The 16,503-nt window shown below is 39.0% G+C and overlaps 2 protein-coding genes across 4 annotated transcripts in view; one reads left to right on the forward strand and one right to left on the reverse strand.

Moving 5' to 3' along the window:
• Positions 1-16,503, forward strand: part of Flo2 (flotillin-2) — a 176,078-nt gene that overhangs the window by 156,121 nt on the left and 3,454 nt on the right. For all 3 annotated transcript variants that reach the window (XR_013083107.1, XR_013083108.1, XM_076797331.1), the window contains exons 2-7: positions 12,522-12,818; positions 13,328-13,560; positions 14,221-14,340; positions 14,515-14,729; positions 15,661-15,844; positions 15,909-16,055. Coding sequence is in view for 1 of the 3 variants with exons in the window: in XM_076797331.1 (XP_076653446.1) it covers positions 12,522-12,818; positions 13,328-13,560; positions 14,221-14,340; positions 14,515-14,729; positions 15,661-15,844; positions 15,909-16,055 (1,196 nt within the window). In the remaining 2 variants the exon portion in view is untranslated. The remainder of the gene's footprint in view (positions 1-12,521; positions 12,819-13,327; positions 13,561-14,220; positions 14,341-14,514; positions 14,730-15,660; positions 15,845-15,908; positions 16,056-16,503) is intronic.
• On the reverse strand, positions 521-3,472 carry LOC143358515 (glucose dehydrogenase [FAD, quinone]). The gene is made up of 4 exons (XM_076795684.1): positions 3,277-3,472; positions 2,617-2,787; positions 1,701-2,297; positions 521-1,604 (listed from the first exon to the last, which is right to left on the reverse strand). The coding sequence occupies exons 1-4, from the start codon at positions 3,470-3,472 to the stop codon at positions 700-702; spliced, it is 1,869 nt and encodes a 622-aa protein (XP_076651799.1). The 3' UTR covers positions 521-699.

A 16,503-nucleotide genomic window follows, 5' to 3' on the forward strand; every position in this document is an offset into this window, starting at 1 on the left:
CTGTTTCACTCATAGCTGTTCCCATTAATTCCATTATCAATCTCCTAAGCATAAAGCACGCAGCAAGGATCTCAACGCACTAAAACAGAGCCAGGACAATTAGGGGCCCATGGGCCGCACACTGTTTCTTTTCCCTGATCTCAGTGCAGTGTCAGATGAGGGGAGGGAGCACGAATTGAGGGGAAATGTTACCCCCTCTCCAGTACCGGAGTAGGCACGACAAAGACGGAACGCGTCACATGACTGGCCGCGACGAAAGCGTGGGGGGTATAGGGGAAATTAGAGTGGGGGTGGGGGACAAGTCTTGATCTGGCGACACTGTCTCAATACCTACTATAGAAAGATATAGCGTGCGTCCCGCGGGATCCACTTCCCCTGCTCTGTAGATAGAGTCAGTTCTCCAACAACGATTTACTTAAATAGATAATCAATCGATAATTGATTAAAAAAGATTGTACCTAACAGTTCAAGTACATTTACTATACAACTATGTACAAACTTGTATCAGTGAAAACAGAAACAGCACCGACACTCCACGTTACTTTTTCAATAGTTCGTTGACTGTCATTCACCAAATTCACTTGGTGACTCGCAAAATCCTCAAATCTCATTTTTCAGTCATCAATATTTACAAAATCTCCGCTGTCACTATTCCAACATCTTATATCTTCTCCAAATCAATTGAAGACAGTCCTAAGCTCATCCTCTGCCTCTTCGTTTCAACCAGAACTCTTTGATCATATCAGATCCCTTCTCAGCGATCATTATAGCCGGTGCATTAGTATTCCCACTGACCAGGTTAGGCATAATAGATGCATCGATAACGCGGAGGCCGCTGACACCGTAGACCCTCAATTGCGGGTCAACGACAGCCTCAGGGTCCCAATAAGGTCCCATCTTGCAGGTGCCAACAGGATGATAAATAGTCGCCGAATAGTGTCTGATCATACACTCCCAGTAGGGGTCACTGTACATAGGAATATGTTGGCAACCAGGGAAACGTTTCGAGTTGAGCTCGCTACCAAATCTTCTGAAGGCAGCAGTTCTGCTAAGAGCAACGCCTATTTTCACCCCTTCGACCAAGGTTGCTATATCTTCGGGTTCTTTAAAGTAATTAGGATAGATTAGGGGATGATCAAAGGGATTTTTGCTGCGTAGCTTGATGAAGCCTTTACTCTTGGGTCGCAGGAGCATAGGCAGCACGCTCCAGACGTCCTTGTCGCTTATCGGGCCAAACACAGCATCGTAGAATCGTTTTGTAAGTCCATGAACTTTCCTGATGTGTCTTCCTCCGTCAGAGTTAGTCGAACCGGATATGAAGTGTAGCTCGATGTCAGGAAAATCATCGGAGGCGTTAACATACTTCGTATTGACGAACGCTAGGCCCTCAACACCGCCTAGTACTGTTAGGGGTCCATCACCGAAGACCGCATACTGCATCACTGCCTGGACGCTGTGTAAGCGTTTCTCTACCATGGAGATTGGTTGATTCACCATAAATGTCAGGCCACCTAAACCTACGTGATCTTGAAGATTGTGGCCGACTCTGAGGTCCTGGATCACTGGGATGCCATGCTGTTGCAGCTCTTCTCTGGGTCCTACACCTGAAAATGGAAATGGGGATAGTTCTGGGACTTTTATCGGCGAGGCATTTGGGACTTGTATAGAGTAAACTACTGGAGACTTGATCCCATCTTTACCTGACAGCATCAGCAATTGGGGAGAGTTCACCGATCCTCCAGAGACGATGACCTCCTTTCTGGCTCGTATTCGGAACACCTTGTTATCTCGGACAAACTCCACCCCATAGGTTCTCTTGGACTTCGGGTCAATCAAGATTTTCGTCACATGGGAGTGCATGGCAACGTGTAGATTTTTACGGAGTCTCGCCGGCCTCAGGAATGCCTTCGCGGTGGAGCATCGACTTCCTCTTCTAATCGTCCCCTGGGCGATCATGAATCCCGTTTGGTGCTCGCCATTTATGTCCCTATTCTCGTATCCCATTTCCTGACCAGCCTGCACAAAGGCAGCCGCCAAAGGGGTGTGCCATGGGGCCTCCTGCACCGTCAAATACCCGCCAGTCGAGTGATACGGGGTTTTCGTTAGGTAGGGATTCTGATTGTCCTCGGACTTCCTGAAGTAGTAGAGCACGTCTCTGGACCCCCAGCCTGAGTTACCTTGTTGCTCCCAGATGTCGTAGTCCTTCTTGTTGCCTCGGAGGTAGAGCATGTAGTTCAGGACGCTGCTGCCACCGATTACTTTGCCGCGGGGCCAATTGCAGCGATTGCCTTCCATTGCTGGGGGAAGAGATTATGTCAAGGCGAGATTACGTTAAGGCGAGCTCTAGGCCTATGCCTGACTCTGACCCGCACCGATATATCACGATATATCAAGAGGGGATAGCGATTTTCTTATTTCGAAATGAAAAGCGTCGTCTTATGTCGGAATGAAATTGTACACATTGACGGTCACGCTCAAGGTTATCCCCACCGCGACGCTTCACGAATGACTCCGGCATAGCGTGTACGGAGGGTTTCCGGTATTAGGGGCGATAGACGTAGCGCGAAATAGGAAAATCGGAAAATTATGTCTTACAACTAGAATTCGGTTACTGACCTAGGCAAGAACCTTCCTCGGGTTCTGTCTTGTATTGCCAGTCGAGTTTGCTGAGCTGTAAGTAGCCAGCAAGAAGAGGGACATCCGAGATTTCGGTTTCGTCGCCTCCAGCTTCCAGAAGAAGGACATTCCAATTTTCTATCTCGGAGAGTCGACTTGCCACGACAGCTCCTGCAACGAAAGTTTGTAAATAATCGCGAAAACCACCCCTGTGAGAAATATTATTCTCTCAACCCTTAATAACTGAGTTAACATTCTGAAAAATATCCCAAATAATGCTAGTTTTCATACCATCATATTTCATTTGAATATTTTGAGAAATAGCTGAGAAAATAAAAAGTAAAATTGAGGCTTTTCATCCCTTCATTACCCTTAAACAAAGGGGCGGTGATCTGACATTTTTGAATGTTGTTTAACAAAGGAAAATAATAATAATAAGTAATCATCCTGCATGTCAATTTTCATTATTCTCCTTCGCTAAACAACATTCAAAAATTTCAGATCACTGCCCCTTTGTGTAAGGGTAATGAGGGGATGGAAAGCCTAAATTTTACCTTTTATTTTCTCAGTTATTTCGCAAAATATTCAAATGAAAGAAAAGTGGAAATGAAGTGTTAATAAAAACAGTAAATTCGTGATAGTGTTAATAAAAATGTGCACCTGAAGAACCGGATCCTATGACAATGAAGTCGTAAGATGGTAGGAGTACTTCGGAGGGTATGTTGATAGGCGGCGCTTCGTTGTCCATAACTTCATATTGGAAATATACGAGCGCGGCAGCCAACACCGGGAAGAACCATGAAAGACCAGTCGTCGCCGAGGTCAGGCCTCCCGCCAACACGCTCTCGATTCCCATTTTGTATTCCCGTACTTTCCTTTATCGGTCGCCTGTAATAACGCATCAATAGAATTATAAATAAGCCCATTCTTTGAATGACGCAACAGGAAGTTATTCAATCTATTCGTTTTCAAACGTGGGAGAGACCTAAAGCAAATTTTTAAACTAAAGAATTTCTTCTGCTGTAACTGTGAGACCTACCTAAAAAAAGTTTACAGACTCTTGAAAGTCACAGCAGTATAATTTTGTATGATATTATAAACATTTGAAATGGTCAGTTTCTGGATTTTATATGCTATAACTATGAAAGTTACTCGAATGTTTCTTACTACGTGTTCTCCTATATACAGGGTGTTCGACTACAGGTGGGAGAAAATTTAAGGGGTGGTTCTCCATGACAATACAAGACGAAAGTGAAGAGTAAAAAAATTGCAATTTCGGCTTCATTTTTTAGTTATTATCAATTTAAAATCCGCCTAACATGCGGCAACCCGACCAACAGAGGTATACATATACGTTGCTCTGTTAGTCGGGTTTCCGCATGTTAGGCGAATTTTAAATTGATAATAACTAAAAGATGAAGTCGAAACCGCAATTTTTAGTCCTCATTTTCGTCTTATACTGTCTTGGAGAACCACCCCTCAAAGGGCCTAGCCGAATAAGATGGTCAAAACTGCCCTTAGACGTTTTTCAATAATTAATGAACCATTCGAAAGCTGACCAAGAAAAACCCCTCTGAGCCAAATTTCAACCCCCTATCTTGCTCGTGAGGGTAGTTACAGGGTAAATTAGATTTTGAGCTTTTCCGTGCATTTTCCGCACTCTGATGATTCCCAAAATTCTGAAAAAAATGTGACATATTTTGGACCCTAAGGCGGATTTTTGAGAATTTTTTCAGATTTTTTGGATGCAAACTGTGGTCGTAAAAAATGAAAAACCTCAAAAAAATCGGAAAAATGCAGGTTTCTCAAAAATATGAAAACATGCTATTGAGCTGTTTAGTGCCCCAATAAAGTACCATAACAGGCAGTGTCCTCAATTTTTTTTAGATTTTTTCTTGTGGGCACTTTTTGTCCAGACAAGAAAAACCGAATTTTTTCGACGTTTCTGCTATTAGGAGGAAAGTTACACTTGTTGATTTTATCGCAAGTATATATTAAGTCATTTTTAACGTTATTACATTGAAACAAGTAAGTGTTTGACCTTAGAAATATGTTTTAAGAGGAAAATAAATTCTATTTCGTGCGATATATACCAGAATGTTCGCAACGTTTACAACATCGCCGGTTGGCCGAGCAGTCAAGGTGTCGGACTACGAAGCGTAAACGCTGGGTTCGAATCCCGTCGAGGGTAAAGTTTTTTTTTCCATACATCATCTTTATTTTTTCAATTTCTTATATAGTTTATTCATGTGATTTTAACAATATTTTTTAAATGTTTTTAAAAAATATTGAGGTAACATTTTTAACTAACTTTTATTTATATTACTCCGATTTGACTTCGAATTTAATGATATTATTTTCTTGGATTAGGCAATAAATTAATATTTATATTATTGTGTTCGTCCACGACTTCCGCCAGATATAGAAATTGCTTGCGAAAATTGGTAAGATTCCGTGAAAAGAATTTTTAAATCTACTTCTGTCATTTCCGGAAAATCCAGAGTATCTACCGAGGATACTGTTTGAAAAGGAGTCGTTTTGCAGTTCCAATTATGTCCAATTTTTGGAAAGGTTTCGTTGTCTACTTGTTTGTGTAGAAGCTGGTACTTTTGACCTTGTATACTATACATTGCCTCTACAACCCAATGAATTTTCGTGACTTTTCGGGAATAATTCGACACTTTCGTCGAAAGTTGAGAACGATTACCTTTTAAAGCAGGCATGAGAACTCTGAATCCAAGACCTGTTAAATGAGATGTAACATCTCGAAAACCTCTGTCGACAATACAAAAGTCTCCCCTCTTCATGATGGTTTTCAATCAAGTAACTATAAACGGAAATACATCCTCATGTACGTTACAATAAAGAGGAATGGCTAAGGCTTATTTGTACCTGATACCTCACTTTAAAAATAGTGGTAGTATGTAGCCCTTTTCTTTCAATTGGACAAAAACCAATACTTTGCTGCGTGTTATTTATTTAGAATTCTTCTCATTTCCTCCCTAATTTATGAAGACGCAAGGCTTAGAAACCAGATTAATGAATTTTAATATTAAGAATGTTAGAGAGGACCGTAATGAAGATCATATACAATTAGAGAATCGAGGAAGTGATAGATACTCTAAAACTATATTTACATATATTTTATTCAAAAATGTTTCTTAAATATTTTTAAAACATTAAAAAAATATTTTAAAAATCACATGAATAAACCATGTAATAAAAAATTGAAAATATAAAGATGATGTATGGAAAAAAAAACTTTACCCTCGACGGGATTCGAACCCAGCGTTTACGCTCCGTAGTCCGACACCTTGACTGCTCGGCCAACCGGCGATGTTGTAAACGTTGCGAACATTCTGGTATATATCGCACGAAATAGAATTTATTTTTCTCTTAAAACATATTTCTGAGGTCAAACACTTACTTGTTTCAATGTAATAACGTTAAAAATGCCTTAATATATACTTGCGATAAAATCAACAAGTGTAACTTTCCTCCTAATAGCAGAAACGTCGAAAAAATTCGGTTTTTCTTGTCTGGACAAAAAGTGCCCACAAGAAAAAATCTAAAAAAAATTGAGGACACTGCCTGTTATGGTACTTTATTGGGGCACTAAACAGCTCAATAGCATGTTTTCATATTTTTGAGAAACCTGCATTTTTCCGATTTTTTTGAGGTTTTTCATTTTTTACGACCACAGTTTGCATCCAAAAAATCTGAAAAAATTCTCAAAAATCCGCTTTAGGGTCCAAAATATGTCACATTTTTTTCAGAATTTTGGGAATCATCAGAGTGCGGAAAATGCACGGAAAAGCTCAAAATCTAATTTACCCTGTAACTACCCTCACGAGCAAGATAGGGGGTTGAAATTTGGCTCAGAGGGGTTTTTCTTGGTCAGCTTTCGAATGGTTCATTAATTATTGAAAAACGTCTAAGGGCAGTTTTGACCATCTTATTCGGCTAGGCCCTTTTCTCCCACCTATAGTCGAACACCCTTTATAACAATATATTCTTTGATGACATTATAAATACTGAAACATGTTTAAACAGTAAAGATGTTCTAGCTTCCCAACTTTTGCTCTTGAGTCAAAACAATCCGTATTTGAAGAAAAACTGTACTTTAATTGAAAAATAAAATAAAAACTTTTCACTTTAATTGTAAAATAAAATGAAAATCAAGACAATCTCAAAGAAACTTAAGACATCGATGTGACGTCAAATAACTATTTTCATTCTCCTTCGTTTTGGTTCCTGTTTCAAATCTTTTCATTCGAAAGAAAAAAACAAACGCGAATAAGGAGAACAAGATTTTCAAAATATCCGAGCGACATCGTTGAGCGTGCCCTCTTATTTCCATTGGTTACTAACCTGTGCAGAACGAACAAATATTTCGTTTCACTGGAAAAACTGCACTTGAAATCGTTTTAAATCGTCGTTGTAATTAACCGATTACTCGTTATCCTGGGGCAGGACTGTCCGGTTCGAAGTGTCCTTCTACACTGTCGAATTGGAACGTCTTCGTGGTCGGGTAGAAATCGGTCGAAGAAAAGTCAAAGAGGGCTACACGTGGTTCGGATGTACGCTACGAATATCAATGACCCGTGAAACTTTCAGCTGTTAAGTAATTTTCGACGAACGCGGCCAACCTGCCCGCGACGATCCGCACGTACCGCGTCGATCACTGGATCATCCCGTAGATCGGGACAGTCGTGCACGGAATTTCGCGGAAATTGAGACAACGCGATAAATCACGTATTTCGTGAAATCCCGCGCGAAGAAATCTAGATTTCAATTTAACCGATTCAACGTTTAAAATACAATTTTTAATCGATTCAATTTTTTATCTTAGCGAGGTAGCATTTCCTGCATTTTCGCTTTACACTTTAACCCACTAAGTACCAAGCTATTTAAAAAGACTATTTTTACATTTTGTTGTTCGTGTTTTTGTGAATAGATACATTTTTAATGGTAATATACTTACTGAACACGCGATATGTAAAAACTTTAATTTGACATTCATTTTTCGTGGCAAAAATGTTGAAAGAAAGCAATTTGCACATTTTAACGAAACACATCTTATGTACAACACAAACATAAAGAAATGATAACATTTTAATGTTCACAGTTTAATCCATTCAAATTTTAATTAGTTTAATTTTCAATTGATTCAATATAACAATCTGACTTATTGAAGTTGATTCATCCAGTTTAGCTTTTTCAATTTAATTGATTCAATTATTAGATACATGACAGAATTATTAATTGATCCAATTTCTAAGTGACCCAATTTGTAATTGATTCACTTTTGAAGTGTTTTTGATTGGTCAACTCAATTTTCAATTGATTTAGTTTCTAATTTAATGAATTTATAATTGATTTGATCAGTCAATGTTGCTTATTCAACTTAATTAATACGAATTGACTAATTCACTTTAACGTATTTACTTTACTTTTACTTTAACGTAATTCACTTTAACGTAATTCACTTTAACGTAGTTAGAGGCTACAAGACTGAAGTATCTTAAAAAAACAAGCACTATGATAAATTTAGGTTTGTGTAATTTTCCGTTCCACTCACCATCGGGGTTAAACCCATAATATTTCATAGTTCCCCGTTATCGGCTATGGAATGTAAAACTACACCAGTCACGTGCAAAATTCCGCATTGCAATTTAATTTTACTTGTCGAATTATCGTAATCATTTACCGCCACCGTCAATTAAGTCACATTATTTATTATTACTATTTGCTTCGATTTACGGTACATTATTACTTAATACTGAACATATTCACGTCCATCATTATTAACATTCATGATTACTATAAGGCTTTCTAAATTTTTTATTTTTTATAACCCAGTATATATATTCTGTTCTGTTTATTTTCTATAGAATATTAACGCAGACACATAGCGGGGTATCTGGATCTTAAAATCAATAAAAAATACTTTTTCAAAGTATCTCAATGGTGAAACATTTTTTTGAAATAAATTGTTAATTAAAAATTCGGGAGATAATATGTAGTTCGGTTTTTTCACTTTCGTTAATTTTTAATGCCTCTACACTGCTTTGGAACGGACCGTTTTGAAATTCCAGAAACCTGAAATCATTATTTGCAATTCTATTGTTTACAATAAATTAACTTGCTCGAGACGAATCATTTGATTAAAATGATCAAAAATTGTTTCACTGATAACGTAGAGTAACAGTATTTGAAAAGGAAAGCAGTACTTGTTCACCTACTTCCTGGGAGACAGGAGATCGCGTGCAATCTAGAAGCTTCTTCTGCTCGCAATCAATCGTTCCAGAGTCAACTACAATATTCTATTCCCATGTTTCGGCCCCACAATCTCGACAACTCGAACAGTTAATCGTTCTCCATTTCCAAATTTCACCAAAAAAAATCCGTTTTCAACTTGAGCTTGGCCATCAGCTTAGCCACCCCCTGACGGTCCACAAATTCCTCCACTTCCGGACTTCGAAGCGTACGAGAACTCAAATACTCTCGAAACGTTCGCACTGTTTATCCAATTTTCGCACTGAAAATTCCTGAACGGACGACACACCCGGAGCCTGCCTCGAGCCACTTAGGGTATCCGGACGATGACGACGAACTATATTCACTAAACGTTACCGAAAGACACTAGGAACACGTCGCTATCGACACGAGATGGAAATGGTGAACATCCTTCTGTTCCCGCGACACGTTTGTCACGTTGTCCCACAAACGGTCCCAGTTGTCAACGAAAGTGACCGGTCACGAGCCGTCAGAGCAAAGAGCCGAGCTGGTGAGCCGATAGCATCCTCCAGGCGGTGTCCCAGAAATCGGAAGCCGCGATCGAGGTCGCCGTCCGTCGGTCTTTTCCACCATGTGATAGACCCCCGTAACAACCGCGTAGAGCTCGGCGTGGGACTGACCATGACCTTGCTCCTGGACGAGTGTCGGCATGCTGCATCAATCGGGATAGGAGCGGGTTACGAACCTTTCGAAGCCGAGCACGCCCCATAACGGTCGTCGACTGCCCCCCTCCTACGCGGACCCATTCTCACAACGATCACAATCGCAGCCGCTGGGCCATCTTCCGGGGCCCGAGGCCCCGTTGCCTCGGCTGTGAGCTCAGCTGTGGGCGCAGTGGGGCAAAGTGCCGTTTTCGGTGCTCGGCAGACACTCGTTCGGTACTCGACTTTTTGTATTTTTTGAGTCGACGTCTGTCTCGTTCATTTCGGAAATTTAAGAGGGCAGTCTCGTGTAGACGGGAAAAATAATTAATAAAATAAATAAAACATAAAATTAATGAAATAAGTATATTAACCCTTGGCACTCGAATGACGACTGTAAGGCGCCACTGGAAATTGCTGTGTCATTATTGAACATATATTTTCTATTATTAAAGTTGTTTGTATTTAAGTTACTAAACACTTCAGTATTGTACGAGTAAATTGCACCATTTTCGTATGTATTACATAGAAAAATATATATAGGAGGGAAATATTCTAGGTCGGAAGAAATCTTTCGTTTTGGAGTTTTGGAGAATTACTCGATACGAAAGTTCGTAGTTCTAAAAAAATTAGTTATCAACAATTTTAAAATTCCAGAATTAGTAATCCACAATTTTCCAATACAAGAATTCATTATGTATAATTGCTCAACTATTGACGAATTCTGTATGCTTTGTATTATCTACAATACTTAGAAGCAATTTAAATGCTAAATTTCTTCGGAGAATGGAATTCGAAAGAGTGTCGTTACACGGGAATTAGGATTACCGTAACTCTACCAAAGATATCCGAATGATGGTTAGCATTGTCAACCTGGTTCGAAGTTCGAACTTTTCAACTATTCTAAACACGCATAGCGTTTATAGTAGTAGGTAATCCTTTTCGCAATCTTCCTGACACGTTTACTTAACGACGATGAATATATTATCTTGAAGCATAAAATTGGTATTAGTTATTAAAATCCATCGTTGACACGTGGACTAAGTAAAAGATAAAATTCATTTTCTGAACAGATATTCCAAATTCGTTCATTATCCGTTCATTTTTGTTTCTTAAAGATTGCTTCTGATTTTCAACTATAATTATCAATGTTATTTTAACAAACAAACAAAAACAAATTCATCATTGGCACGGTGATACTGCAGAAATTGTGTAAAATTTCGAGAAAATTGCACTATAAATTAATAAAGTTTATTGATAAGGTAGAAGTGCGAGAACTATTATCAATTTTATTAACACTTAACTGGTACATGAATCCAAATGTTGGATTGTTCATGAATCCAAACAAAGTACGTTTTAGGTTGTCTATTTTGAAAATGTTGTAAATTGAATTTCCAATTAATAGCATAATAAAACTTTAGTTTCCAATATTTATATTTTACTGTAGCATGTAGAAATAAAATATTCAATAACTCATAAGATTCACAATATTCTACAAATGCAAAACTTTAAAGAGAAAGCAAAGAACAAAATTTTCGATTTCTTCAAACCGAAAGGGTTGCATACCCCCTAGTCATTCATTTAGTAACAATATAGAAACGAGGTATATAAAATCAGCCTGTAGAAACGTAAAGGTGATTAACGAGGTAACAACGCAGAAACTTTCCATTCGTCGAAACGTGGAGGCAAGTTGAAAATGGACGTTTCCATGGTGCGTGGTGCGTGATCGGCGTCACGTCCGCGAAGAATGACAGCCAGTATTCGAGGAGCCATTTCTTGACGTCATAGAACCAACTTACGGTAAAGAGCACGGTTGGCCGTTATACAGCTACGACCTACTTAACGTTGCGACACCATCGATGTTATGCGTTGTTGTTAACGGCCGTGGAATCACAAATCGAACCGGCAGTATTGTTATAAACAACCAGGTAACGCTTCGGCGTCCATTACGTCACGGTTTTTGTTTACCCGAACAAATAACGCATCGATTCGACTGATATTAATTTTTGCCGACTGCATTATAGTCACAAGCATTCTTTCACATTATTTGCATTTCCAATAGATTTCCAAGGATCGTTAACAAAAAGTTAATTTTTTAAAAATGGAAGTCAGTTGTTACTAATTTTTGCAGACATTTTTCGAAAAATGCGGCAGTCAAAATGTTTGAAAATTTATCTGTTTTGGTTACAAGTAACCATGATCAATGACTAAGATGTTGATCATTAGTAACTGTCACGGATGACTGAATTCGCCACCATAAGTTTAGAATTTTAGTTATAACAATGATGGTCACTGATAATTTCTATTTTATTAATACAATGCGAGACTGTAAAAATGATAAAAATTATATTTGTAAACGGGTATAAGGGTTGTGGGTTCAAAAGTACCCTTGAACTAAATGGAATGTTGTATAAAATTTTTTAAACCCTCATTAAATGATGGCGTCCCAAAATTCTGAACAAGAATCTAATGCATGTCAAACAGCCAAAAACATACTGCGATTAAACTTCACCTCGGCAACCCAGAAATTTTTAACTTTTTACAATATAATCCTGTATCATCTTGACAAAAAAAGTTCAAAAATCGAAGTTTTAAGGCGAGGAATTCACTGGTTCAAAAGTTATGTGTGTTCAAAATTGAGCGATTACACTTCGTTCTGGGACAAGCTGTCATCGAATAGCAATTAAAATACAGAGAATCGTGATAATTCCTGACTCCAAGTGGCTTTTTCAATCACAATTAACAATGAATCAGCAGAATGAGATGCATTTGAATTAGTGTCCTCAGCTGTGATAAATATACACGTGCCGCCAGTTTTTAACATAGATAAGCTATTACTGGAATATTTAATTATTATGCAAATAAAAATAATACGCAACGTAGTTCAAGAGCGGTTCGCAAACACTCTTATGAAATCAGGAGACGCGAGTATGTTAAAATTTGATTTGAAAATTATGTTTACAGGAGGATGTTGCGGGTTAATGAAAAAGAGGACCATCGTGGGAGGCTACGCCTTCACCTGGTGGTTCGTCACCGACGTCCAACGTCTATCCCTGGAGGTGATGACCTTGAACCCCGTCTGCGAAAGCGTGGAAACTGCTCAAGGTGTACCATTGACCGTCACGGGTGTCGCTCAATGCAAAATTATGAAGGCTGACGAATTGTTGCACACTGCTAGCGAACAGTTTCTCGGGAAAAGCGTACACGAGATCAAATCGACGATCCTTTCAACCTTGGAGGGTCATCTTCGTGCCATATTAGGTCAGTGTGCTGATCAATCTTTTTCTAGATAACATTTCAAGTACAGCGCCAGACGAAACGCATATTTTATGCATTCATGACAAAAATAAATATAAAACTGTGAAAACGTCACATCAGTTCAAGAATGTTGTATTATTTTCGACACGCAAAAATTATTAAGAAAAATAACACATTCGTACTTAATTTGTATTTCTTATCATTAACTCAGACAATTTTTACTTTGCATAAAGATCCGCAGTCTAGTAATCAGCAATCGTGTAGAGTGGACAACAACGTGTTATTGTAGTAAATATTTATTATCAAAATCAATCTTCCGTTGTGCCACGTTTAAGTGTCACAGACGCACACTGACGTGCAGAATTCAATGGCGCTAATTTATAAATACCGCGGAATTAAAAAATACGGTGTATATTTTTTCATTTATTTTGAGAAAAATCTTGAGTATTCGGCGCTAAGGAAACTCCTCTTGCATAATAATTCGAGCCCTGTAAAAATGTTGAATCTGCCAGGTACACTCTCGGTGGAAGAGATATACAAGGATCGAGATCAATTCGCGACACTAGTGAGGGAGGTAGCAGCTCCAGATGTCGGTCGCATGGGTATCGAGATCCTGTCGTTCACGATAAAAGACGTCTACGACAACGTTCAATACTTGGCGTCTCTTGGCAAAGCTCAGACTGCGGCTGTTAAACGCGACGCCGACGTTGGCGTCGCCGAGGCGAACCGTGACGCCGGCATTCGAGTTAGTATACCCCACACTACTGCAGATCCTCATGCATTTTCATTTTACAATTTTGCCTCCTCCCATTGTATTCCCACTTTGTTCCCAACCATCGGACATTACCGTTTAAAGAGGCAGTAAACGTAGCAAAGTTAAACAATTTTCTGAAAATGAAATAATTTGGATATTTGTCGCGTAATCATGAGTTTTCTTTAGCACAGAGCTGCGCAACATGCCTATTAGCGGGCAAGGGCGCCCGCCGATGCCCGTGGGCACAGCTACGGGCAAAGCTACAGGCGAGTCACTTAGGGGAGTGGGGGTAGCTGGCCACGTAGCTGTGACAATGCGTGTGACAATTACAGTCTTGCCCACAGGGCGTGGCTTTGTTCCCGCAGAGGCGTGGCTTCGTGCCCGCCGTTCTGTGTATGCCCCGGGCAAGAAAATCGCTGCCCGTACGGGCAGACGTTGAACACAGCTCTGCTTTAGCACTCGAAACCTGTAAGGAATTAACGTTATCTTGATAGAAAAATGAACTTTCAATCTTTGTAATTTTATATTTTAAGCAGAGGAAGCGATTTTCTAATTTTCCGGACGTTGAAATAATGCTGATTACAACAGAATATTGAACACTGTTTAACATGCCCGTTAATTGTCAAGTAACTCGTCTGCATTCTAATTCAGGAAGCGGAATGCGAGAAAGCGGCGATGGATACGAAGTACAACACCGACACAAAGATCGAAGACAACGCTAGACTTTTCCAGCTGCAAAAAGCGAACTTCGATCAAGAAGTGAACACAGCGGTACGTTCACGCTTATTGTTAGAAGCATCATATTTGGGGGGAAAAATGTGATTGTGGTATTTATTAATTCTTCCTAAATACGATTTTTTATTGAGACCAACATAAGAGTTACAGTACTCAAATTTATAAGTGATCGGTACTGCACGACCCTAATTATTGATTATTATTTTGTAGAAAGCCGAGGCTCAACTTGCCTACGAGCTTCAAGCAGCGAAGATAAGGCAACGAATACGAAACGAGGAAATCCAAATAAAAATTGTTCAGAGGCGCAAGCAAATCGAGGTGGAGGAGCAAGAGGTTCGACGAAAGGAACATGAACTTCAGAGCACCGTTCGACTACCAGCGGAGGCTGAGCATTACAAAATTGGCAGAGTGGCCGAAGGAAAAAGGTACTAGTACAGTAGCTAACTGAAATTATTATCGAAAACGGTAAAAAGACTGATTATTATATTATACAGTTTAGGGGCATGTCGTAGGTCTTGATATAGTTCAATAAATTCTGTTGACGTTCTTTTGAGTCTCACATTCAAAAATCAAAATAGTCCAAAGACGTTTGCCTTTTAATTCTAATTCCTTAAAATTAAATTCTTTGTTTTTGGGAGATCGGGTTCTCAATGAAACGTCTACAATATTGTACACAACGTAACGGTTTTTATTCAACGTTCGTTCGACGCTCGCTCCTTTCTACCTGCAAGCAGCTCCATTCACACTGGTCCTCGGACCCGCGCGGCAAGAAGTCCTATTCACACTTGCGCGTACTTCAACATCCTATATATTAAAAATGATTTCTTTGGTAGGGGTAAAAAATGAATGAATCACTCCCATGGAATCAGTTACTTATTCTATGATTTAATTGTCTCGTGTAGACCTAGCAAGATGCTACAAAGAGATCCTTTGTTTGAGGGTTCCCCATAGATTGTACTCCATTCAACTCTTTTTGTTAATTACCTGAAAGGTGTGATCCCAACTTTGTTTCACTGAAATGATTACCCAAATACAACTGACTCGACTCATGTTGGGAACGAGACTATAGTGTTGTCATTCCACTTCCTGTGATGCTACAATATATGCCAGCTACCATTAAGTGTGGTAGAGCTCTGTCTGTCTTTAGTTGTTAACAAAATTGTTATTTTTCAACAATGCCCAAGTCCTTTAAGAGATCTTAAAGCCTACTATGGCTATCAACATCTCAAAAAGGACAATGTGTCGTTTGACCATTATGTAAACCCCTAGTCACCATGTTTAGACAATTCTAGACAATTCTGACATTTTGTCAGCTTCTTGTGATCACTATGGTTTGACTGGTTGTACTATTTCTAGGACACAGACTGTGGATGCTGCCAAAGCTGAGGCTGAGAGGATTCGACTGATCGGAGAAGCTGAAGCTCAGGCTCTGCAGGCAATAGGAATATCAGAGGCAGAACGTATGCGAATGAAGGCTATTGTGTACAAGAAATACGGAGAAGCAGCTATTCTGAACATTGCTCTCAATGCTTTACCAAAGGTGAGAAAATTATCTTCAATTTTCAGATTTATGAAGATCCTGTTTACTACAAATTATTTTCCAGATCGCGGCAGAGGTAGCAGCACCATTGGCCAGAACGGAGGAAATAGTTCTTCTGGGTGGAAATGATGCAACTAGTGGAGATATTACGCGCCTTGTTGGGCAAGTACCTCCAGCTGTTCAAGCACTGACCGGTGTAGATATTTCAAAAGTATGTTTATAAGGTCTTCAGTCATGTAAAATATGTACTATAACGTTCAGGAATTGTTCTACAAAAATTCGTACTAATCACAATACTATAATGCTATAATTGAACTGCAATTGTATACGAAATTGTGTTTTGCATGAAGAATTTGTATCTGTAATATTTGAAAACTTTTAGGACAAAGAGTGCACCACAAATCAAACGGAAAGAATATTCTCAAGTTGATACGTTTAGACAAGACACATAGCGCCATTTTTATATATATATTTTTTTTATAATATATAGCTTCTTCGCTGAGTCTAGATCTTGCACTGTTTGTCACTGTGGAGCTGTCACGCTTTGTTTCGCGCTTTGATAGTATAGTGGAATGTCTATTATCTAAATGATTGGATCAGTAAAAAGAAATTCATAAGATCGATAATGAGCAAAAGTTCAAAATCGATTAAAAGTAATT

This window comes from Halictus rubicundus, chromosome 11 (genome assembly GCF_050948215.1).
Source record: "Halictus rubicundus isolate RS-2024b chromosome 11, iyHalRubi1_principal, whole genome shotgun sequence".
Classification (NCBI taxonomy): domain Eukaryota; kingdom Metazoa; phylum Arthropoda; class Insecta; order Hymenoptera; family Halictidae; genus Halictus; species Halictus rubicundus.

Coding starts and splice junctions, on each gene's coding strand:
- LOC143358515 (XM_076795684.1), bottom strand. CDS start 3,472: ATGGGAATCGAGAGCGTGTTGGCGGGAGGCCTGACCTCGGCGACGACT. Junction 2,298..2,616: donor CGAGGAAGGTTCTTGCCTAG/GTCAGTAACCGA, acceptor CTCTTCCCCCAG/CAATGGAAGGCAATCGCTGC. Junction 1,605..1,700: donor CCAATTGCTGATGCTGTCAG/GTAAAGATGGGA, acceptor TTCCATTTTCAG/GTGTAGGACCCAGAGAAGAG.